Raw genomic sequence first — 24,237 nt, 5'->3', positions numbered from 1 at the left:
GTTTGGTGCAAAACTTCTCCATTTCTCCTTCTTACAAATAGACTTCAATTCATGGGAAAGTAGCTTATCACATTTTTTTGCCATTAGCGTAAACTAGTTTTTAGAATTTAATGGTTGACTTAACAAGCAGCAGATTATTTGACTTGCTTTTTTTAAATGGACATTAAACATTTGGAGTAATCTTCCAACAGTTTGTAAATGTGCCCCTTTGTATTCACATTCCTGAAGTTTGTGGGTTTGGACAATGAGCCTTTAAAAAGATTCCAATGGCATCTAAAAGGGTTTTTTCGGTGGCTGTTGAAATATGACTTCGACCATCTGTGTGGCCACTGTTTGAGTGCGCTGCTCTTTCGAAATCACTGGTTTCAGTCAGGGGTGAGTTGAACCTCGTCTCATTGAAGGATTCAAGGGAGTTTTTTAAAGTCTCTGCAGAGACCATTCTAAATTTCAAATTGTGTTTTGAATACACAGTAGATTATACAAATTAAAATGCCTCTTTGTATGACAATTTCACACAAATAAATTCAGTGCAAAACATACCAAGTGGATTTTCACATGGGCAGCCATCAAAACAGAGCACACAATTCTGTTTCTCTTTCCTCTACAGCCTGCTCTTGGAAACAGACCCAAGACACACTTCTATTTGTGTATTTATCACAAGTGTGAAACATGTAGTGAACGTCAATAATTCACCTTTAGTGTAACCTTGAATAACATCAGGGTTACTGCCTACCGCTGTGTATCAACACATTGCTCAAAGATCTTCTTGGCTTTTACAGCAAGGGGAGTTTCTAAATAGTCTCTAGATATTTGCACAGCGATAAAGTTATTTAAATCGAATCCGGTTCAGGCGAAACATATATCTGGAGTCGAGTGTAGGGATATAAAATGTATCTTTTATAAAACTTGCTGAACTAACCTATTTAATTGATTTAACAAGAGCGACCGCGCAAGTGATTCTGGGAACTTCACAGATTGTGGTGTTCCAATATGGAATTTAGAGGATAAATATTAAAGGGAGAAAAACAGAGGAAGCACAGAAACGGAAATCGGTGGCAAACTTTAAAACTATGCCAAAAAAAAAACATGCTTACGAGTGCTGCTTTCCGCTCTTAAAAAGTGCAGTTTGGGACTGCACCCACACTGACTAAAAGTTTTTAGTAAAACAGAAACGTTTTCCGGGCCGCATCCAATCAGTTGAGCAGAAAGCGCACGGCTGGTCAGCAGCTTCCCAGACAGACGCCGAAGTCAGAAAATCGGAGAGCAAGGGTATATAGACAGCCTAGCGGAGCTCTGAGGCTCTGATGATAAATTGCTTTATTTTTATTATTGTCTTGTCTGCTATGAATAATTCTGACTTTTTTTTTATTTTGGCGCTGCTAGCGCCAGCTTATTTCATGTCAGAAGAGGGAGGGATCCAGCGATCGTGAAGAAACGCAAGTGGTTACTTTTACCAGCACTATTCCCAGCCGAAATAATAGAAGGGAATCCGCTTAACTGGATATAGAACATTAAATTTAATAATAAGTGCTGATGCTTTAAATGGCGTTTTCTTTTTAAAAAAAACTACCTGGTTTTTGGGACACGCAGCAGGCCAGTCAACCATTAGTGTTCTGTTTTTACACGAAGCTTGTAAAGGGAGTGTGTTTTTTTTAATTCAAATTGATGCCTAAACTGTCAAAGGTGAAATGCAGTGCTCTTTTTATGTCGGGGTTAGAAAGGATCAGCATTGATAACTACGCTAAAGGTAAAATGGACATAGGAACTTGGAAAACCTCCAATTTACATAACGAAATAGACAACATTTCCAGGTATGTGCAGCACCATGTTCTGCGATTCAGAACGAGGAAACAAATCATCCAGTGATGTGAAGCGGCCCTGTGACATTGTAAAGAAGCAGAGCTGTGAACACACCTCTTTTAATCCAACAGAAATATTCTTCTTGCCTTCGAGATGGTTTTGCCGACAAATACTATTGACTTGTTAGCTCTGCATGCAGATCACGTGGGAACATTTCTGCAGCGAAATGTCTGCTGCACCACCTGTGCTGCATATTCCTTCAGTCATTGCAGTGACTAGTGAGCAGGAAGGGCCGCGTCATGTCACAATTCTCACAAGCTCTCCTTCTCACCCGTGGCAAGACCAGGGATTTATAACAACATGGCGACTTGCAGGAAGTTCGCGATTATGTGCTTTAATTCGACATTTTTACATATTTTCTGTACGGTCAATGAATGTATTTTGTGACCGAGATTTAATAACCAGACTGAAAACCTGGGCCTGCGGTCCCCAATATGGGGACAGAATGGTGGAGGCGGTGAGCATGATTTTCTTTCAAGTTCAAGTTTATTGTCATTATACTTATATACAGGTATGTGCTATAACGAAATGCTATTTAGCTAGCTCTCATACGGTAAGCAGTACAAAAAAACAACAACAACATAATTGTATAAGAAAAGAAAGACAGAGACAACAGGCAATGTGCAAAAACAGCAACAGGTAATGTGCAAAATCATACATCAACAGAATGAAATAAAGGATGGAAACTTATGGGGAGTGAGCTGCTTGACATGCGAGGTACATTTCAATGTGTGTTTGGGTTTTGATAAAGAGAGAAGGCACTGTGAGGGTTCAGATCGTAGGTGAGAGAGGCTGGGAGTTTAATAGTTTGATAGTGCGGGGGTAAAAACTGTCTGAGTCTGGTAGTCCGGGCCCGAATGCTCCAGTACTGTTTTCCAGGTGGGAGAGGGCGAAACAGTCTGTAGCAGGGGTGTGTGGGGTCTTTGATGATGCTTAATTAGAGAGCTCGCTGGGCTGCTGCCTCCGTGGGCGCCGCCTCATCCAACGTCTCTCACCGAGCACACGCAGAGACAGAGATTTCCGCGGCAAAGTTTCGGGCTGCTTCTAAACAGAGCAGGTGAGTCCGGCGGCTCCTCACTGGAGCTAGGGTGATACCAGAATGCCACCACAGCCCAGCAGAAAGACGTGAACTGGAAGACGTGCCCGGAGGGCTGACTGTCCCGGTTTGATGCAGCGGGGCTCAGTGTTTTAGCGAGGCTCTGCCCATGCTCCGACACATTGTGTGGACGCTTCGTCAGCACGCTTAAGAATTGCCAGATCTCCCCCTAATGAAGAGTTAAATAGTTCTTGGCAGGGAGCTGCTGTGAATGAATAATTAATTAAACATCAGGGTTGCTGTTTAACTTACTAATCAACACATCAAAAGCTGGACTTTCTTGCCTTTCTAAACCAATTGAAGGTTGACACAAGAGAACGGATTTTCTTTGTTCAGAGTCAAACTTCAGAATTGTCCTATATAAAAAAAACTGTAAAAATATAAATGCAAACCAGCTGTCACAGATGATGAAATATGGCAGGCTTTTCATTGGTGAAATGCTTGCTCAAGATTCGGTGAGAAAATGGATAGCTGATGTACAGTTCATAGGCCCCCATAGAAAGTAGCATCGTGAATTATTTTAAATTTGAATTGCAAGGGAAGAATCACTGTTGTTTGAAACCAGTAATGGTGAGACTTTTGACCCTTTGGTAGGTGAAATGTCATTGTCTGGGCTGGCAATGCACAGAGGACCCTGGGTTTGGATTGCCTGGCCCAACTGAGAGCAGCCGAAATTTGAGAGACAATTTCTTAGCATTTAAATACTTTATAATAAGGGTAGAGACCTTAACGAAAATGTCAGTCTTTTTTGTTCACTTTTGCTAGACTCATCTGATAACCTTATAGGTTCCTCGAGACCCTCCCTGTGGATCAGCTCTACAACGCGCACCACAACCTGGCAGAGAGGTCAGGAAAGCACAGTGCCATTCTGGCTTTGGTAAATCGCTAGTGTGGGGTTTCAAAGAGATCGCTCTCAAGAAAGCAGTGTTCTCTAAAAATATCTAGGGAGGCCACTGTAAGAGATGACTCATTGAAAATGTATACTCAGGATTTACAGCTGTTCTTCCTTGACTGCTACTGTGTGCCCACGGCGAGCGTTGTCTTAATGAGTCTCATCGGGATTTGCAAAAGTGAAAAGATGAAAAGTCCACTGGTAAGTCTGCAGCCTGCATAAACCTCACCTGGATAATGCCCCACCGAGAACCTACCACCCAAACAGAATGGGGCAGATTGAACGACATTGTAAGAATTTTAATCATCTTGGCTCTAAAAGATAGATCCAAGACAAAGATCTAAAGCAGAAGAAGGGAGGTGGTGAACAGTAAGCATGTGCGCTGGTAAGATATTTCGAAGACACTGGAGGGCATTTGCCTCTAAATTGTCTTGGATTCAGTCCATTTCCCATCACAACCGTAACAGTCACTGCGACCAGTAAAGCAGGTTATTTAGGTGGAATGTGAAGTGCTGGGAAAAACGTCCTGGAAAACTCTACGTCAGCATAAGAGCAGGCCCTGAAGTGTGTTATTATATTCATGGTCTGGCCAAATAAAGCATGAATAGTCGCAGTATGTTTGGCAAAGAGGGGACACCAGGAGTGGAGTAAAGTTGGTTCACCCACCCCACAGCAACATCTTCTAAATCCAAACCCACAAAGTAACTAGCCATTAAACAGTCAGGTTAAATATTTATTCTATACTTATAGACAATGAACGGACAGCCCAAATCTTCTTAGAATTTAGAATAGTGTGCATCCTGTTCTTAAAATGGCCAATTCTGTAATCCAACAATGTAATATATGGAGTAAATACTATTCTTGTTCTGGGACCTTGTGCAAAATTAGTGGGCATTCGTTCCCACGTTTTCTATGACCAGGTCTCATTTTGTAGCTGGTGTACGGTATAAGGTTATGATGCTGAGGTAAACCGAACTACACAGAGCAGTTCTGTGAGAATTACTTTTCATTTGGGAATGCCAGTAAATACCACAGAGCGTCGCTCGACTGTTTGCACAGCAGGAAAAAACTTCCCTCACCTCGTGTCTGAGGAGAAGGCTGGAATATTTAGCGTTTATTTTTCACTCCTTTGGCTTCTGTCTGCATCAACACCATGGTGATATCCGACCACAGTCCCTGCCGGAACCTATTCTACACTTCGGCAAAGTCACGTACACTAAGGCTGACAGTATGGCCCTAAAAGTATCACCAGACAACGGCAAAGTCAAAGAAGGAGCAGGCTGTGATATTCCCTCCTGCTCCTGGACAGGTAACTTCAGTCATCAGTAAGAGCAGTCCTGGAATCGACAGTAAAAAAAAAAAAGGTTACTTAAGCAAGGAGCTAGCTCTGCACGTGAAAATTTCATGAAGAGTCCAGGGTGAAAGGAAATGCAGGAGCCACATGAACCCTCCAGGACCAGAGTGAATATCACTGGTGCAGGATCTTGCCTGTGGGCTGGTGAGGAAGGCTTCAATGAGGCCTTTGTTTTGATAAAACATATAAAAAATAATTTAAGGAATAACACAGTTGTGTATTCTGAAACAAAGAACGTGCAGAAATATTGTGACATTTACAGTGGGTTCCTGATCCAGCACATAATTGGAGACATGCAGAGTAATAAAAGTATACAAAGAACAACCACACTAACATCAACTTTTATAGGTGTACTCTTGGATTGTAGGATTTTTTTATTCTTGGGCAGGGGGTTAAAATTCAGCAAAGATTCTTCTAACACCCCCGAGCCATTGACATTTCTTTCAGCTCAGCACAACCAAAAGCTGGCCATAAGTGTCCGATAACATCTCTTCGCCGACCACTTGTGCTAGCAAGGCGAGCGTGAGGCCTGCGCTGCGGTCCTAATGAGGGCCCGCGCTGCCAGGGATCCTCCTAATTACAGACATGGAGAGGAGCCCCTGTGCCTAGCCATGGGAGCTGGACAGAAACCAGGAGCCAAGAAATGACGGGTTCGGATCTCAGCGTCTGTGTTTTCTCTGGACACAGCTTCTTGCAGCCTCTGTGCGCATCAGGGGCAAAACCTCCAGCAAATGGTGCGTCTCTCACCTTTCAAGTGCCTCTTGGAAACAAACAGCCACATGCGTCTCCCATTTCCCCAGTATCCCAGCATGCAACGTGGGGGCGTTAGTTGAGTATCCGCTTTTCGAGGTGCACCAGGTTGGAAAGGTCTGGCACTAAGAATATTCACGCTTGATGTAGTTAACCAGTGATGTATGGCATGGCAAATTTAGATGATATCAGTATGTTTCTCTAATCCAGTCTTTTCCCATACTTTTCTACAACCCATCATGTTACGTTCACATCTACCCTGTTATATGTTAACTTTTAAACACCAGTGTGGCCTCATTTATCTGTAAATGTATGATATATGCACTCCATTACTCCATTTATTTAACTCTGTAAAAGTTAACTATTAAAGAATGATGTGAACTTGCACAAATTCATATTGTTTATAGTCCAATAATATTCTGTAAAATATTATTAATCCCAAATTATAAAGTAATCTGATGACATGGTCTTGGAAGCAGTTAAGGCTGATCTGGGACAAAAGACCCAAGTAGGTGCAGTAATGTGACACTGGTGCACCAGTAGGTGGCGCTCTTCGGTCTAGACCAGATTTTCCAAACCCAGTGCCATCCTCCAGAGGAGCTGTTCTAGTCAGGTCCCACCTACATGTTTTTATTAGAGTGGGGGTGTTAAGCCTAATGTCGTGGCTAAATTCCTCTTCTGGCCTCCCTACAATTTCCCCTTGGAGGTGTTCTACCAGTGCCTTGCTTAGCTTTAGAGATCTGCTTAAATCAGGCCACTCTGCTGCCAAATTCCTCCACCGCCTGATCCATAACAGCTGTCATGCATCACCCAGGTGGGTACTGCACTGCAGTGGTGGATCAAGTGTGTGTCCTACTGTACATATGCACAGTGTATTGGGTTTCTCTGAGATGATAAACACCATGCAAATTCAATGAATACTTTCAGATGCACTGTGAAGTAGAACAATGCCAGACACTAATATAGCACCTTGGTTCTGTGTCATTTTAAAACATCACAGCTGAGGGACTGGCACAGTAGAAGCACGGCCCTTTTTTAAAAAAAAACATGCAGGGTGACCTCACATTTCCGAAGGCAGTCACGGAATGTGGGAACCACTACAGTGCTACCCAAGAGCCATCTGAGACAAGACCCCTTACTGCAGTGACCAATATTTCAGCCACACTGATCGACAGGCCAGCGTCTTCACACATGGGATGCAGTGGTACACAGAGCTGGCAGGAGGCAGGGCTGAACCAACCTTGGACAGCACTGCATCTAATTTGCACTAAAGCATGTGCCTGGTAATGTAGTGTGTACAATATGCCTTTTTCTCTGTGCATTGCGAGATCATAAGTGTCCAGAGTGATACACCGCATTTGGCTACACTTCTCCGAGAAATCTTCCTCACAGCAGTGTCTGAGGTTATAAAAAAAGTCAGCAGCTTAATGAAGCTGGAAAAACTAATTGCATCTGGCATTTGATTCTTCTCTTGGATGCTATTAAAAGAAACAGCATATGGCTGGATGTGTGCTGGGAGTATCCGAGTCAGCACCGAGGTTCAATCAACATGGTACCATGTGGACAGCTCTATCTCCTCCTTTGGGGTCCACAGATACCTTTTTAACACTGCCAGGGACAGACTGACCTCCAGGCTAATGAGCGGAGCACAGACTCCAAGTCTTCAGCTGGAGACTGATCCCATAGCTACAGCACTGCAAAAGGAACTTCGAGACTGGAGCACAGGAACAGGTATATGAAAGGATGCCCACTTAAACTATAAACTAGACATGTCTCTCTCCAGGACTCCATCTCCATGGGGATGCCCTCTCACTTATGCAGCTGGACACATTTAGCTGCCCTGCCCATTCCCCAGGCGTAAACTACTGCCGTTTAGAAGCTGCAGTATGTGCCGCCGAACAGATGACAGAGGATGACCAGGGACACTGGCCTGCACAGTCTGCAAATGCAGGAGATCCAGAAAGAAAAACTAAATTTGCCAACTTGCTTAATTATACCTTGGAGACGGATCCAACCCCACAGGTCCCAAGATCTTGGAAAACCCTGGGGCTAAGGTGATTGGAAGAAATGCTCGTCTTTTCCCCATGTGATCTGCGTTTTAATTAGTGAACTATATTAAGACCACATCAAGAACCACAGTGGACTCATTATCTCGGCAGAACTTAGTCTCTTCTTAAATATGCACGACCACACTTTGTAATACCTAAGAGTAAAGCAAAAAGTGTATACAAATTTAACAAGTGGTATTAGTTTTAGAAAATGCTCACTTTAGAAAATTTTTTAAAATTTGTAGCTTCCTTTTGAGAAAATTCTACAAGCCCCTGTTGGGGTCGGTTTGGGGTTCCTTTTCTTTTGCCAGGACTGCCCGCTAATATTTAGTCAGACTCCGCCATCTGCTGGGAGTTAGCGGAATTGGTTGAAGATTTCCAACTCTTCTGTGATGTCTCTTAAGGAGAACACTTCACTCTTTGCAAAATTTGAACTAAATAACAATGATTGGATACAGTAATACATTCAAGCCATAAGAAAGGTTCCAAACAAACACGTTTGGTAGTTAGTAGTTAACTGATACAAGAATCTCACCCAGTTGCTTCTTGAAAGAAGCCAGGGTATTGGCGTCAACGATATGGCTGGAGAGCTTGTTCCAGACTCCCACAACCCTTTGGGTAAAGCAGTGCCTACTTGGTTTTCAATGCATTTCTACACCTGTCCCACTTCTGGCCTCTGGTTCAATGTTCACTGTTCTTTGGGAAGTAACCCAATGGGTTCATTCGGCCAATGTCATGGTCCAGCATGACAGGCTCTTCAGACTGGTGAGCACGCCACCAGAAAAGACATCTGGGGCCCGACGGGCTCTGTCTTCTGGAGGTGCTGCTTCTGCAATGTGCGAGATTAGCTGATCTTTTCAGTGGCGGAAAAGTCAAAGATCTAAGATAGTTGTGAAAAGGGAATATCAGCACATAACCTGCAGAGAAACATCAGTTTTACACCTCTACAGGAAGCTGGACGGGGGATTGAAATCTTATGTTGAAGAGTCTGGTAGTGAAAAAGAAAATGGGACGCCAAATTAAATTCCATTTATTTCCTTTATTGCAGTTTCACACCTCAAAATCAATTAATCGATTAACAGCATTGGTTAAATGTGTCCCTACTCGTGTTTTTTAAGAGCAACACTTTTATTTCAATCGATTTTTTTTGCCTGTTTCAATTGCTATTACAAAGTGAGCAGTGTTATATTTTTTTACCACTGTTATTTCTTGAGGGGAAAAAACCTTCAAACTTCACCTCAAACAGCAGAACAAACAGCAGTGCTAAATATCTGGGGCACCAGCAAGCTTGTCAAGGTCTTGTTTCAACAGACATGGTTTAAAAGCAAAAGACCGTTTGCACTAGTCCTGCCCATCTCAGATTTCAGGCTCTTTAGTAAGAATTAAACAAACTGTCATGTCATTACTGTGCTGTTCGGGAAAACTGGTTTGTTTTCGTTGCTGAAAATGTTTAAAGGCCATTTTAAAATCCTCCTTTTGCAGGAGTCAGTATACAGCCCCAGATGTACCGAAAGCCAAAGCAATAGAGCACAGAAGGAAGGTTAAGTCATCACTCGGTCATGTTAATCAAACTCCCTCATGGTTCTTAAAAAAAAAGATCTTGCTATGTTCTCTCAGATTTAAGGTGCCAAATACAATATATTTCCCATTTTGTGCATTTCCAATAAGTAAGACGCGACTTAAAATTAAATGTCTGATTACATCTAAGCATCATATCGGCCCTTTTACAAAAGGGTTTAACTTCATGTTGTTCACACATTCGTAGTTTGATAAAAAATAAGATATCTCTACGGGGAGATGGAAATTCTGCTCCTTCCATGTCTTTTTTTATCATGAAAAACAGCAAAAAAATTAAACATAAATGGTACACTTCCCATTTATGAACAAATATAGATAAGAAAACCTGATTATGCCTCCCATATAATGAACTGTAAAATATTTCAATCTCATTTCAATCAACTGTTTATAAAATTCTGTAAAATACACATCATTAAAAGCAATTCTTTAATGACTGTATCTCATGAAGATGCATAAGGTAGTATGTAAACCAATTCCGATTTGTTAAAAGAAAATGAGTTGCTCACGTTTGTTTTAATATGTTTTTAAACCAATATTCTTATACTTTGGAATAATAATATTCCTATCCTTTGGACAAGCTCCTTCTTCATAATAATACAGGTATCTACAATATATTTTATACATAATTTAAAGATTAAAGGGTATTCTTCACACATTATTTCCCTCTTAGTCTGTGTAGAAATTCTGTATTCTTAATAGAGGTGTCGCTTGTCACCCTAAACAAATATAGCAGCTATATCACCCTGCAGCTCACAGCTCACAGCCCACTGGTGCTCAGCAGGTGTGAGCCTGGCCAGTACTTGGATGGGAGACTCCTGGGGAAAAACTAAGGTTGCTGCTGGAAGAGGTGTTAGTGGTGCCAGTAGGGGGTGCTCACCCTGTGATCTGTGAGGGTCCCAATGCCATAGTTGAGCAAGAGGGACACTGCTGTAAAAAAAAAAAGTGGCATCCTAATACCCCCCCCCTCTATGAATCGGCTTCATCACCATGTTCTGCTCCCCACTGAGAGCTGCCGTGTGGTGAGTGTACTGTGAGCACAGTATGGGCTGCTTTCACATCGTCCAGGTGGGGCTGCACACTGGTGGAGGGGAGTCCCCAGTTCCTGTAAAGCGCTTTGAGTGGAGTGTCCAGAAGAGCGCTATATATCTGTATTATTGTTATTTTAAAGTAAATGAGTATCTCTGAACACCCACAGCAGGCTCCCTCCTGTTCGAATAATCTGCTAATCTGAATAATCTTCAAATAACTGCTTAGATAAAAACCGTAACTACAGGGAACACATATAGTCCCGAGCTATGCAAAGTGCAGTAAGTTAATCAGCAGGACATTGCGGGTTTTACAAAAGCGCAGCGTCTAAAATGTGTTGGGGGGGTCACGACTTGCACAAAAAAATCCCCACAAATCACACACACACACACACACACACACCAATGGCCCGCACTGTGAACAGTATGACGTTCTTGGCTGTTGTGCACAGCACCAGTGTTTGATTGGTGTCTGAGTAACAGCACGTCGATTAGTTCACTCACAATGACACATTTGAACAAGCAACACTGATAACAGGAAAGAGACGCCTTAAGTCTCCCTGTGATCAGGTATGTCCACTACCAGGCAAAGAAGCAGAAAACCACTGATATCCCTGCAAGGGACTGCAGTTTCTAGGAAAAAGAGCATTCAGTACCAGGCAGAGCATGTATAGTACAGAACTAGTAGAAAAAGAAATCTCACAAAATTGAAAAGACATAAAATTATATTTAGAAAGTAAAAGGTAACATTCCTTTATGGAAGTTCCTTCATGGAATATGGGCGGAGCGGTGGCTCTGTGGCTCAGGATCTGCGCCTGTGGCTGGAAGGTTGCCGGTTCATATCCCGCGGCCGGCAGAGGAATCCTACTCCATTGGGCCCCTGAGCAAAGCCCTTCACCCCAACTGCTCCAGGGGCGCTGTACAATGGCCGACCCTGCGCTCTGACCCCCAGCTTCTCTCCCTGTCTGTGCAAAGACAAATTCCTAATACAGGAAATTGAATACGGCCAATAAAGTGATCTTATCTTTACTCACTGGGCAACAACATACTTCACAGACATGACTTATAAGGAATATCCATCCACCCATCCACGTTCTAACCACGGTATCCAGAACAGTACAGCGGGGGAGCTGGAGCCTGTCCCAGCAAGGCAGGGCACACCACATGGCACACAGAAACTCTCCCCAGTTAGCCAGCGAGCCTGTCAGCATGTCTTTGGACTGTGGGAGAAAACCGGAACACCCAGAGGAAAGCCATGTGAATCTGGGGAGAACATACAAACTCCACACAGACAGCACCACAGGTCTGGAACTGAACCCAGGGCCCCAGCACTATACTAACCCCAGCGCGGCCGTTTAAACCTCTTTAAAGGAACATGCAGAAAAAGTTATTTCAGAATTTCCGAGACATTGCCCACCAAGGCAGCAGTTCTTTAAAATGTTTACCTGTGCACTAGCATCGAGAAAAGTCTTTTCAACACTGAAGGGCCTATAACATGCACTACATACACACAGCCAGAAGTGTGTATATAGCCAGTGTGTATATAGTGTAAATGTGGCCCGAAGCCAAATTATCACAGAAAGTTTTCATCACTTTAGTCTCTGCCCAAGCACTGCTAATCGGACAGATCCCCAAAACAAATGCTGTATGCTAGAACCACCCCCGGTCTGAAGCAGTCCAAAACAGTCGCTACCAATGTGCAAGAGACAAGACCCTCATTCCAAACAAGACACTTCCTATGAGCCTGAAGCTGTATTATGCTTTAAGAAGGCTTTTCCTAGTGAAAAATAAATCTGGAGAGTTATGGAACTACGGCTTTTGAAACGTGTCTTGCAGAAAAAACCTCTCGGAGACCACGGTACAGTGCACCTTCTCCACAATCTGTAGCAGGGTAAAGCTAAAGTATTTCCATTCTGATGCTGTAACTTACATTCTTCATCTTTAATGACTTAAAAAAAAATACCTACTCCCGGTCCTTGCTATTCTGTAGTGTTATCTGTCCAGGTTTAGCTTTACATTGGGCACCAATCATGCCGGGAGAAGGTGGGCATTTCTCCCACGATGCAAATCTTTTCTTTTAACTGTTAGCTCTTTATTTCTTCATTTGCAAATATTTACGATTCTTTGATCTATCACAACAACGATGCAAACCTGCCAGGGACCTCAGCTCCCACCAGCCCCTCCTGCAGCACTGCACAAGGTGGCTGAGAGCCGCCGCGAGCACAGACCGACAACTGCAGTATCAGAGACGCAGCAAATGTCTGAGGGCCGTTAAGTAAAAGCAATATACTCCAGGACAAGGCAAATGGTTTAATAAGTATATGAGGCCAAACATGAGGAACAAAACATGAAACATACGGAACAGATGAGTTTAGTTATTAGAGAATACACCCGCTTTTTTTACTGGATGCATCTGAACCCTTTATATTGCTTGCTTTAAAACAAAACACTACTACTTTAAATTCAAATGCATTCACCTTTTAGAATTTGCAACCAGATTCAAACCTCAAGCATATTTATGGTCATTACTTATATTTCTCAAGCACTTTATACTAGCACACTTGGACTTACCCAGGGCCAAACGATGTCCAAATGTTCAATATAAACCGCTTTCCTATAACCCTTCCGCCTTTCTGAATTGCAGTGCCTACAGGTCTGCTCTCACCTACTGCAGAAGGATGCTGCTTTTGCCACCACACACAGAAATGCATCTGAAAGGCATCTAGTGTTGCCATCTTCTGAAGTATGCTGATACTTCAAGCAGACTTGAAAAAAAAAACATTTTCCACACACAGGAGCTGGTGAACACTGAGTGATTACATTAAAAGACAAGAAAAACACATTCCAGTTTGATGTTGCAAAACACATCCTTATATAGGTCAGTCTTAAAACCAACTTAACCTCTCAAGGCTTGCTATAACCTATAGCTTTTACATACTTGTGCCCCTTATTTCAGACGTACAGTACAAAATGTCATCTTCAGCTTGCATACAGCCACGGCATAGTGTTTTCCATTTCAATTCGCACACTGCTGTGTGCCCTCATGAGAGCTGCCGACAATATTTCTACCTGAGTAACAAATCAAATCTTAAAAAGCTGAATATAATTTCATAGTGCAATTATCCATAGGCTTTTTATTGTGTTTAGCTTATATCTAGTAGCACTGAAGATTTCGGCAACAGGACTGCAAATATTTAAGAAAAGCAGTCAGAATAATCAGAAGAGATATGACACCACAATGCAAGATGTTGCACATAGTTCAGTTCAGACAGGAAGATCATCAGACAAATTTTCTTAGGCAATCGCCAAAGACCGAGAACAAAAACCCATAGAAACAAACCTCTTAAGCAAATCAAAAGCATCAGGTACGTACCACTAGAATGTACTACTCTACGGATTTTACAAATACAGAAGCTCCACAAATTGACTGTACAGCAGGTGTGCAAATACCTGAAACCACTGGGTATTTTGTAAGCACATTTAGACACAAAAAGTGAGTCGGTTCCTTTTGGACTTACGCAGCTCCCAATACAACTGCTTAAAGTATGCATTTGCACACCTGTTACTACTATTACTTCTGAAGGGGTCAGTAGCATTTTTTCACACAACCTTATCTTTCACTGATTAAGAGTGATATTGTCTCTTATCAGCGAGTGCCTTTTCTCAACAACTGTTCTGTTAGCACTTGTACTATTTCTCTCACACATGCAAAGAAAACCAGATCAGATAACACAGAAATGACCTGCAAGTCAAGATCAAACAGGGCACTTCAGTCTCAAGTCAGCCGATTGTCTGAGATGCGCTGTATCTTCTGAACATTTAATTCAGGCCTTCATTTCCCCCACCCTACTCAAAACGCTGCTCATTTTCCCTTTAATTATTAGCTGGCCACAATCCGCATGCTTCCCTTTCTTGTCAATTCTGTACATGGAATTCTATTCATTCTTTCATAACTGTAAGAGGATAAACCAATTAACCAATAACTTTTTTTTCTGCCACTACCCGTCCACTTGTGTAAAACAATTGCATTCCGATATGGAAATGGGAAGTGAGAGTCATTCGCTGAATTCCCTGCTTCCTGTATGCGGTGCCAGTGGTCAGGCTGCAAAGATGGCTGCCCCTGCACAAGAGCGAGGGGGTCAGCAGACACTCATTCAGCAGCGGTGTCAGGCACGCTCCCTGGCAAACAGGCAGGAAACCTCCTCCAGCAGTAGGAAGAAGGCAGTGATTTTTTGTCACATGCATGGACCATTTGTTTCTCTGTGCCACCCCAGAAGTAACGGGGTATCTCTGCAACGGAAGCCCCCATCGCCACCAGCAGCAGAAAAGCTGTTGTATTCTGGGATCAGGAAGGTGTTCTTATCACCTGGCACAAGAGCAACAGACTCAGCCAGTAACGCACACAGGACACAGTAAGGCACTCTCCCACTGGGTCACTGGGGTCATCCTGCACCATGACAACGCACCCCCATCCATGGTGAGGCCAAGAGCGCAGCTCTGTTCAGAACCGCACAGCAGTGACTCGGGAGCATCCAGGAACTGGCAACAGCGGAAGGGTGTGTGGACAGGCAAAGGGACTGTGCTGAAAGACAGAACGGATCTCCCCTCCAGCAAAGTCCACTTGATGAATAATTTCACTCTACATACTGACCTACCTTTGTAGTTACACCCCCATGCAAAGGCACATACAGAAATTACATTACAGTATATCCTGAAACAAATGCTCTGTGCACAGCAACAACTGAGTTAAAAGCACTGCTAATGTGTGCCTGACCAGCTAACATGTGGCCTCTTTAAGGAATCTTCACAAAAGATCTTCATGAATTGTTTTGTCCTGGTTTGGGACATGCCATACATCCACAACTATCTCCTCAGTGATATGGGTCTTTTCATAATTCATGGGTTTAATAAGCCATCATCTAAAAAATAAACACTTTTCAACTGTAATAATGTAATAAGCATGAACCCAAAGAAACAACTCAGATTTCATTGAATCATAATACAGACTAATGCTGTCAAATACACAAGGAAGGAGTTTGTACTCTCCGAGTACAGTATAGAGTGATCATACACAGGCAACAAGCACTATCAGTTTGTTTTGAATTTTTTAAACATTCAGTGCTAACAAGAAAAAACAAAAACATTGCAAATACTGCGTCCTATTATCAGTTTTGATCCCATTACATTTGTTTAATTTTAATTGAATTAATTTTTAAATATTAGCAAGTCTTAATCTTGGAGTACAAGGCAGTGCTATTCAGAAGACCTCCCACATCACAAGAAAACATTCAATATAATAATTTAATTGATTACAAAGCAAATACCTGCTTAATATTAAAAATAAAAATACATTTTGGGAAATAAATCACTACTCCCATGCCTCTGGAATGGTAGCAATGAGAACTATTTATGTGTGCACTGAGATGCACTTTTTATGCATTTCAAAGTGTTTTATAATGACATTTCTTCATTAAAATGAAAGGTAAATTGAATTAACTTAAATAATACTTTCAATTTCATTAATATCTTTTTTTCCTCTTTTTTTGTTCAGGTGTGCGATGAGTACACAGTTCGTCATCAACCATTGCTGCATTTGTTTTTTCAGAAAAGAAAAAAATATATTTCCAACCGTCAACAATCAATTTCAGACTGACCAGAACAGAATAAAATAGCTTTGTTTTACTACTTTTTTCATTTCTGAAAAACCGGGGGCTCTTTTTCCGAAAACTCAAGGAAGGCCTGCTCTCCCCTGTTGAGAATGAAGTCCCCAGCTCTCCTGAAAACACGAAAACATCGGTGGTCATAAAAATGTCGAGGGCGGGTGCTTTGCCAGCCGGCCTCGGCGCTGCGGTGGGCCGTGGGGGCCTGTGGGTCGGGTCAGTTTTGAACTTCAGCTGCCTGCTCCTTCTCGGCCTTCTCCTTGGCCTTCTCCTTCTCCACCAGCCTCTCCTCCTTCTGCAGCATCACCATGATCTCTGCCACCTGGTCGGTCGAGATATCGACGTCCTCCTTGTCAATCAGCTCCACCACCTGCGGCAGACACAGGTCAACAGGGGCTTGGATAATAGGAAATCTGACAGAGGCAAACTTCGTCCTTCTGGGTAAAGAGTCTAAAATCTGAGGAAGGCCTGACCCTCACTGGGTTTCCACACAAGCAATGAGAAGAAAATCATACACATTTCTGGCAAAGCAGACAAAACGTAAAGGAATCATTTAAAAATGTTTGAAATAAGAGATCCTGTCTTGATTTGAAGAGCAAATTTCACGCCTGTAATTAAAGGATATTCTAGACCGGTGACACTTTTCAAAGCAAGAAGTAGGTGCTTGGTTACAGGAGCAAAACATTCAAGAATCAATCTCTAGAATTTTTTTTAAATACCAAAAAAACATTCTTAGATCAAACGCACTACCAATCACTGCGCACACTGAGCCAAAAGGCTCCCTTTTTCTTTTGTTACCATCCTAGAGACTGAGAGGCAAAAATACAGCAATGCTGCCTGAAGTATGTCCATCCAGCTGCAATGTGGAGAGAACATTATAACACATAAAAGCACCAGATCTATTAAAGAGATGAGAGAAATCCGGCTCATTTGGGTTGTCTTCGGGCTGGGTAGCTGTAAACCCAGTTTAAAGAAGTACTAGTATTATCTAAATAGCACATGCTAGTATCAGAATAAATTCCCTCTTCAGGAGGGGAGCATTTCAGTGCTCTGTTCGGACATTGTGAAGGAGCTTACGTTCCCCTCAGGGAAGACAGAGCACCACACCAGCGCTCCTCAGTCTGGGGGAGTCACAGGGGAGCTCCTTCTTCCGGCAAGGCAGCAGGGGGACGGTGTTACCTTGAGGACGTCGTCGATGTCGATCTTGCCATCTTTGTTCTCGTCCAGCGCGACGGCGATGCTCTGCAGCTTGTGCTCGGGGATATTCTGGATCTGCCGCATGACGCCGATGAGCTCGTGGATGCTGATGAGGTTCTCCCTACAGGCGAAGTAAATGCTGCATACAGGAAACGGTTACTAGGCCTGACAGGAAGCAAGATGGTGGTGGACTGGCTCACAGCGAGGAGCGTGCAAAAGGCTACACGCCAGGGCTCCGTTTCATCCTGCATCCAAATCTCAAATAACGCGGACTGCTCTATATATTTCAGCCTTGCAAGAACCTCCAGCTGATGAAGGGTTAAGTGTTAAATGATTTGGGAAAAAAACCCAGAAATTATAAAGGGGAAGCAGAAAAACAACTCAACAAACTATCTCCACAAAAAAAATTATGAAACTGATAGTACACAAACACCAAATTCAAAATCAAAACCACGATCAGCATCAGCTGGTTTGAGATCTTAATTGTCGCAGAAATCATTTTATAAAAAAAACATCACTGACTCAGCCTTGCACTTAACAGTGAATTTGCATGTAATTCTTCAAATAACAACTACAGATTCCAATTTTATGATAATGAATTGCATTTATATTGCACTTCCTATCACAAAGGATCCCAAAGCCCCTTACACAGAGGGGGGGACCCCCTTCATGCGCCTCTGACGTGCAGCACTGCCAGGATAACAGCGGGTCAGGTAGACGAGTGAGCTCATTCATTTGCCAATCAAGAGGAAGACAGCCGCAACACCAGGGTTAACACATCTACTCCTAGAAACAATGCCAGGAGATCTGCAATGACCAAGCAGGCAGATCTGGGTTGAACATGACATCACATGAATTACAGCACAGAGTCCCTAGTGACTGTTCGACTGAACTGGGGTATTGCATTTTTGTCAATTTTGATTTAGCGGGAAGAGAGGCACCTATTGGTCCATCTATATGACTTGCAGCACAGGGTTGCTAGTACGTGAGATTTGATGAGATCAGACTAGAAGGTGGCAATCCTGCCCTTTAAATATACAGTACTGTAAGTGAAGAGTGTAGGTGAGGTGTCTTCAGGTGTAGCAATAATATTTGTACTGATATTTGAATTTAATGTTAAAAGGAGAATGATGAAGAATGATACACTGTTTTATTTTTTTTGTCAAAATAAAAAAGGCACCAAACCAAGAGACTGGATGTTGGCAATGCAGAAATTGAAAGACAACTTTAAAAAAAACAACATACTCTTTGCACTAATTAGATTTGTATTCTTGCTGTTAAGTGCTTCAGTGCATCTCTGAAAACCTAGAAATACTGTACAATTCTAAGCAAGTTTCAAATGCTGAAAGATTGGGAACCCCTATTATTGATAACCTCTGGATCAGCTGGATCAGTTGCTTCCACCACCATTTTACTGTAGACAGCAGAAACACAACACTGCAGGATATTTCACAGCAAGCACCATGGCGACTTAGGCAGAGATGGGCTGGGAGAAATCTGGCTTTGGCCAGAATGAGGCACTTACCCAATAGGAGGAGTGGTCTCGTTATCCATCTGCCCATCCAGCTCTTTCACATCGGTCTCCAGCTCCGAGATGATTTTGTCGATACGCCCGATCATGCGGTTCACTCTCTTTGAGAGGCGCTTGCTGGCCTTGGACTCCTGTACAACCGTCTCCTGGCCAGTCTTGGACAGCTCCTTCTTAATCTCCTCCAGGTCCTACATGACAGTGGGCAAAGCAAAGGGGTATGAGAAAGTCTCACTCTGTTTACTCAAATCTCTGCCCAAGCACGGAAGACAGTGGTTTGGAATTTAACCTTTGCCTAATAAATGTAGAACAATCAATATTTTCTCTTATAACCAACCGATTAGAAATAGTGTGTGTTTTTCATGTCTTGGCTTGCGGCTATGAACCCTGTGACCGCACACGGGGGAGATACCTTTTTAATATGATATGGTCATCTAAATCTCATACTTGCAGTGGGCTAATTTTCACCACGTGTTAATGCATCTGTCAGTACACACTAGTCAGTGTGCATGACTTCATGTCCATCACATATGTGACAGGTTTCACAGAACCAGAGAAATTCCAGTTCTGATATGTTGTCACAAACTGGAAAGCCCAGCACTGAGGATATCCACTATTTAAATTCAATAAACTTTGAACTGTATCATGCCTACAAACGTCTCATTTGAACAACACATTTCTGAATAAAGCTGTATTATTAATTTTCTGCATAACACCTCTTAAGGATCATTCAGCCCAGCTAAGCCACTAGCACCACTATAAACACTCACATCTGACCACCCTGGCCATCCAGGGTGGGGAACTCTGAACTAGTCTGAGATCAAAGACGGTTTGGGTTTTTTACACTGGCGCTGGTGTGCCATTACCTCATTGTACTCCTGGATATCATCCTTCAGCTCCTCCAGCTCCCCCTTCTCTTTGGTGAGCAGCTTCTTCTGTTCTTTCAGCTTGGTGCAAGCGTCGCTCAGCATGTCAATCTCCTCTTTGGTAATTTCCTCTCCCTGACCACAGAAAAAGCACAAACTGAGCAGTCAGGCACAATCCTCCATAATTACATACAGTACACACTGCTGCAGATAGTGTGCTCGTTCACACTGTACACATTTATATTGACGTGTTTCAAACATATGGGGACACTCTCGTGCTTATTTTACACTTATTAGGAATATTTGCAATATTTAAAATGGTACACTTCAGCAAATATAATTGTGCACCTACAGCTCAGTTTTACATTTGAGACGCACACAAATGTTCTGTTTAATGGAGAAAACCTGGGCAGGACCATGTCAAATCACCACAGGGGATACAAGCACACAACAATGGATATTTCTACAAGCCACATAAATACAGCAGAAGAGTCTTTCATTTTTGAAAAAGAAACATTGAAAAGCTGCTTTTGTTGCTTGAGTGTGCTGCTCTGACACACAACTGGAAAGGCAAAAGCAAACCACTTTTAAGGATGTGCTGTGATTCTTAACAAAGCAGTCTGGTGGAATTTAAAAATGAACAATAGCTGGGAGATTGGGGGAGCTGGGGAAAATAAACCCATCTTCATTAGCTTTCTATTCTAGATTCACCCAATCAATAGAGACAATGGTTCTTAAAAACACTTTTTCTCGAAAAAAAAATTTGTTTCCATTTCTAACCCAGACCATCTGAACAAGTGTGAAATTCATTAAATGGCTGGGTGATCAGGGGTTCCTGTCGGACTCAGAAGGCCACAGCAGAGGACAAGAGGCACATTGTCATAGGTATCGTATCTTTCCAGGCTTAAGTTAATTGAGGGATTAATCTTCCACGGATTATTTATTCAAATTCAGCTTGCTCCATCAGGAGCCACATTTAATGCTGCTGAAGTACTTCTAAAAGAGCTGTTAATGTGCTTCACACAGAGCTCTACAACATTGGAGCCAGGAGTGAATTCGGCTTTATTATGCTAGCTTTTACTGCACATTAATGTCCTGCAATAGGAAAAACAGCCTCTTTACCGAACTGTCAACAAACAGTACATGTTTAAAGAAGAAACCAAAGTTTAGAAATGGCACGTCTGCAGACCCAAGCAGTGAATGCCACGGTTCTTCGGTCAAGGAAATGAGGACTGAGAAATGGTTTGTCTTAAGCCCTGAATGTTTATCTTTGGTGCCAATGTATTTGCACATTCTGATAAACAGTAACAAATCTGAGTGACCAACATTAAAAATGTTTCTTTTTTAAACAGATCCTTAAATTTAAAAACACAACATCCTGCCTCAAATATTTTCCTTAGGACAGCAGTCAAAATGAGCTCTATAACAGGCAGGGCATTAACTGAAAGTAGCAGATGTTTGCTTGCATCTATTTTTAACAGGGCAAAATGAAAAAGGAGGAACAAATTTGAATTTAGATACTTGAAAACAGCAGACTGGTATATTTCTTATTGTAGCTATACGTATAAGCAAAAATAATGCAGAACGTAGCTGTCTGTATGTTTCGAGTAATAACAGGAATTGGATTAAAGGTCATACAAAGAGATGTTATCTTTTCGTGTCAGTTTTTTAAGGAGCACATTAAACTCAAAAACACTTTTAACAATAAGATATTACTGTTAACAGTTCTGCTTTGGTGCGCCGTCTATAAAGTCCAGATAACTTCAAAATGAGCAAGCCCACAAAATGAAGCACAGGGGAGAGGTGGGGTGAGAACTCTGTGTGCTGCTCATAGTTACTTTATCAACTCAGGACATGAGCAACTGTGTTGACTTTACAGTGTGCATGAGGGTGGTAGACACTAGGGCACTCTTGACTCACTTCTCCCTTACACTTATCTCAGCATAAACAGTTGCCTTCAGCAAATACAAGAGACGTTTTACAAGCTGGGAGTGACACATACTGCTGCTCGAAGGACTTCAAACACTACATCCAGCATGCCTGCAAAAACAGAAAAGGCAAGTCCGATTCATGATGCCTCAGGATAATGGTTCTGGGGGGACCAGGCTGGAGAGAGGCTGGGCAGGTGCCTGTCAGCCAAAACGCCTCTGGCAACATCCACATGGATTTCGAACCAAAAAGGTAAACGGTTCTCACACACACGAGGGGTCCCCACGCCCCGGCACAACACACACCAGAAGACCGGGAGGGGTGGAAGGGAAAGCAAGCCTCTAACCTGGATGAGAAGAAACTTCTGCCATTGCTCAAACTGTGCAGCATGGGAAAACACACAGAAAACACACGCCTGGAATGACTGTCTTCGACAAACCGACGAGTGTGTCGCAGAAATAGAAACCCAAACCATCACTTTACTGTGATGAAAATGGGCCATGACATAAACCAAAGGCAAACATTTCAACTGGGATAACTGGAATTAGCGCTGGCTTCTGAGAGCTTTTTTAAAGGTTAACTAACACCCACTTTAACCCAAGAAATTCACCTTTAACATTCTCAGAAGACTGTAAAGGCTGGGAACTTTCCATTTTGCAACTGATTACCATTACTACTTTTCTTGGTTACTCGGGAAATCAAGGGTGTCCTTAAAAATAAAATAAAAACAGGTGTGGCACCAACCAAGAGGCTTCAAAATGAAGCGGTTGGGAAAGGTAGCTGTGACGAGTGTTTAATGACTCCATTCCTGTGGCTCCCTGTGCAAAGAAACTCACGTCCGGAAGGTTAACCAGAAAGAAAGGAAAACAGCCCCTGGTGTTATTCTGTCAGCACTGCTCCCAGATGAATTTAGGGAAAGCAAAGACGACGTCACAGCAGATACACTCACAACTTTCTTTTGGCTGAAATAGCAGAAAGTAACAGATTCAGACTACATTGCAGCATACATCAAGACAGAAGACATGGCATCAGTGCTATTCTTTCAGCAGTCGTCTGCATTGTGGTGACTCCAGGTGGTCATTCCAAGGGACCTGGCAGATGCATGACCTAGAAGTAATGCCAGCTAGCTACACTGACAGGAGGCAGGAGGACACCCTTGGCACTCAGTCCTTCAGGACAATTCCGAGACAAAGTCAACTCTTAAAGCTGTTTAGGCTCTTCTAAAGAAAAACGACGTTTGATACAAAACATGATTCTACTATAGCTTAGTGTGCTTGTAATGCAACAGCGAGAAGACACTTTCATAGCATGTTTGGCGTGCACAAGGGGAAGTTGAGAACTGATCTCGTCACAGAGAGATCGGCCATGTAAGGAAGTCTGCAGAGTGTAGAGGAAGAGGATGATGCTTTTGGCGCAGGACGTTCGGTTCCTACCTTAATCCCCTCCAGGACGGGGGCCGTGTCCTTCAGGGTTTCCGAGTGAATGGCCAGGTCGATGCTGGCGAGCTCCTGCTCCATGTCCACGCCTGTCTGCCCTTTTTTCACATCGACGGCAGCCGCCTCCATCTCCACCGCCGAGTCCACGTCCTTCTGTGGAGGGGACAGGGCGGCCTCCCGTCAGCACACAGCTCTACACCCCTCGGGGCGCACGGGGACACGCCATCCCTCACACGAGGAGGCGCCCCAGTATTTGACCAAGTGACGCTAGGTCACAGGCCTACACATGAATGGAAAATGAAACCCCCTTTTTCCTCCTCACGCATTTTTAATTTACTAGATTTAGCCTCTAAAAGGTAAACCATTATAGCAAAAGCATGTTTGAAAAAGGTCTGAGCTTCCCAGGACTCGTGCACAAGTCGGGGATTTATGTGAGAAGTGTGGGGACAGTGATGTCATACGAGACCCCGCTCCTGCCCCCCCGCCAAGCCCCCCTACGCCCGCGCCCACCTGCAGCTCTTCCTTGGCCTTCTCTGCGGCATCCGCCAGCCGCTCCTGCTCGCGCTCCTGGTTCTCCTTCCTGATGGCGGCCTCTTCTTCCAGCGTGTTCTCCAGCTTGGTCTTGTTGTCCACCTCGTAGCACTCCACCTCTGCCACCTTCACCCGAGCCTCCTTGGCCTGAGAGAGCCGGCAAGAGACCTCCGGTCACCCACCCTCTTCACCAGCAGCACTGCTCAACCACTACAATTCACTCTAGAGCTACCTGAGCTGTATCTGCTGTACACGCTGGAGGTGTACAACTGGAAACACAGCCTATAACTGCAGTCTGACATCCAGTGAGCTGTTTCTCATTGCACATGACTCATGTCAAACAGGCCTTGTCAAAGGTCGCAGAATATGCGAGAAGTCACACTCAATAAAACGAGTCTAATACCATGACAAACGCCTGCAAGGCCAAATCGGGGAGCCACTGTCTTCACAGGATTTACGGTTACATTCAGGACCGCCGCGTTATTGC

General features: G+C 43.2%; 1 protein-coding gene across 5 annotated transcripts in view; it reads right to left on the bottom strand.

Annotated features, from left to right (window-relative positions):
* Positions 1–12,893: 12,893 nt before the first annotated feature.
* letm1 (leucine zipper-EF-hand containing transmembrane protein 1) overlaps positions 12,894–24,237 on the bottom strand; it is a 34,299-nt gene continuing 22,955 nt past the window's right edge. Inside the window, exons 9-15 of one of the 5 annotated variants that reach the window (XM_088637924.1) lie at positions 23,730–23,897; positions 23,217–23,369; positions 22,130–22,162; positions 19,855–19,989; positions 18,986–19,179; positions 17,443–17,599; positions 12,894–16,633 (exon numbers count right to left, since the gene is read on the bottom strand). In XM_088637924.1, the coding sequence (XP_088494050.1) occupies positions 16,481–16,633; positions 17,443–17,599; positions 18,986–19,179; positions 19,855–19,989; positions 22,130–22,162; positions 23,217–23,369; positions 23,730–23,897 (993 nt within the window). In that variant the 3' untranslated portion in view covers positions 12,894–16,480. Of the gene's footprint in view, positions 16,634–17,442; positions 17,600–18,985; positions 19,180–19,854; positions 19,990–22,129; positions 22,163–23,216; positions 23,373–23,729; positions 23,898–24,237 lie in introns of all 5 variants that reach the window. The other 4 variants (XM_088637917.1, XM_088637935.1, XM_088637945.1 and 1 more) reach the window with 4 other exon arrangements.

The sequence above is a fragment of the Lepisosteus platostomus genome, chromosome 1 (assembly GCF_059453375.1).
Source record: "Lepisosteus platostomus isolate fLepPlt1 chromosome 1, fLepPlt1.hap1, whole genome shotgun sequence".
Classification (NCBI taxonomy): domain Eukaryota; kingdom Metazoa; phylum Chordata; class Actinopteri; order Semionotiformes; family Lepisosteidae; genus Lepisosteus; species Lepisosteus platostomus.
This window is presented reverse-complemented; position numbering and strand designations above follow the sequence as displayed.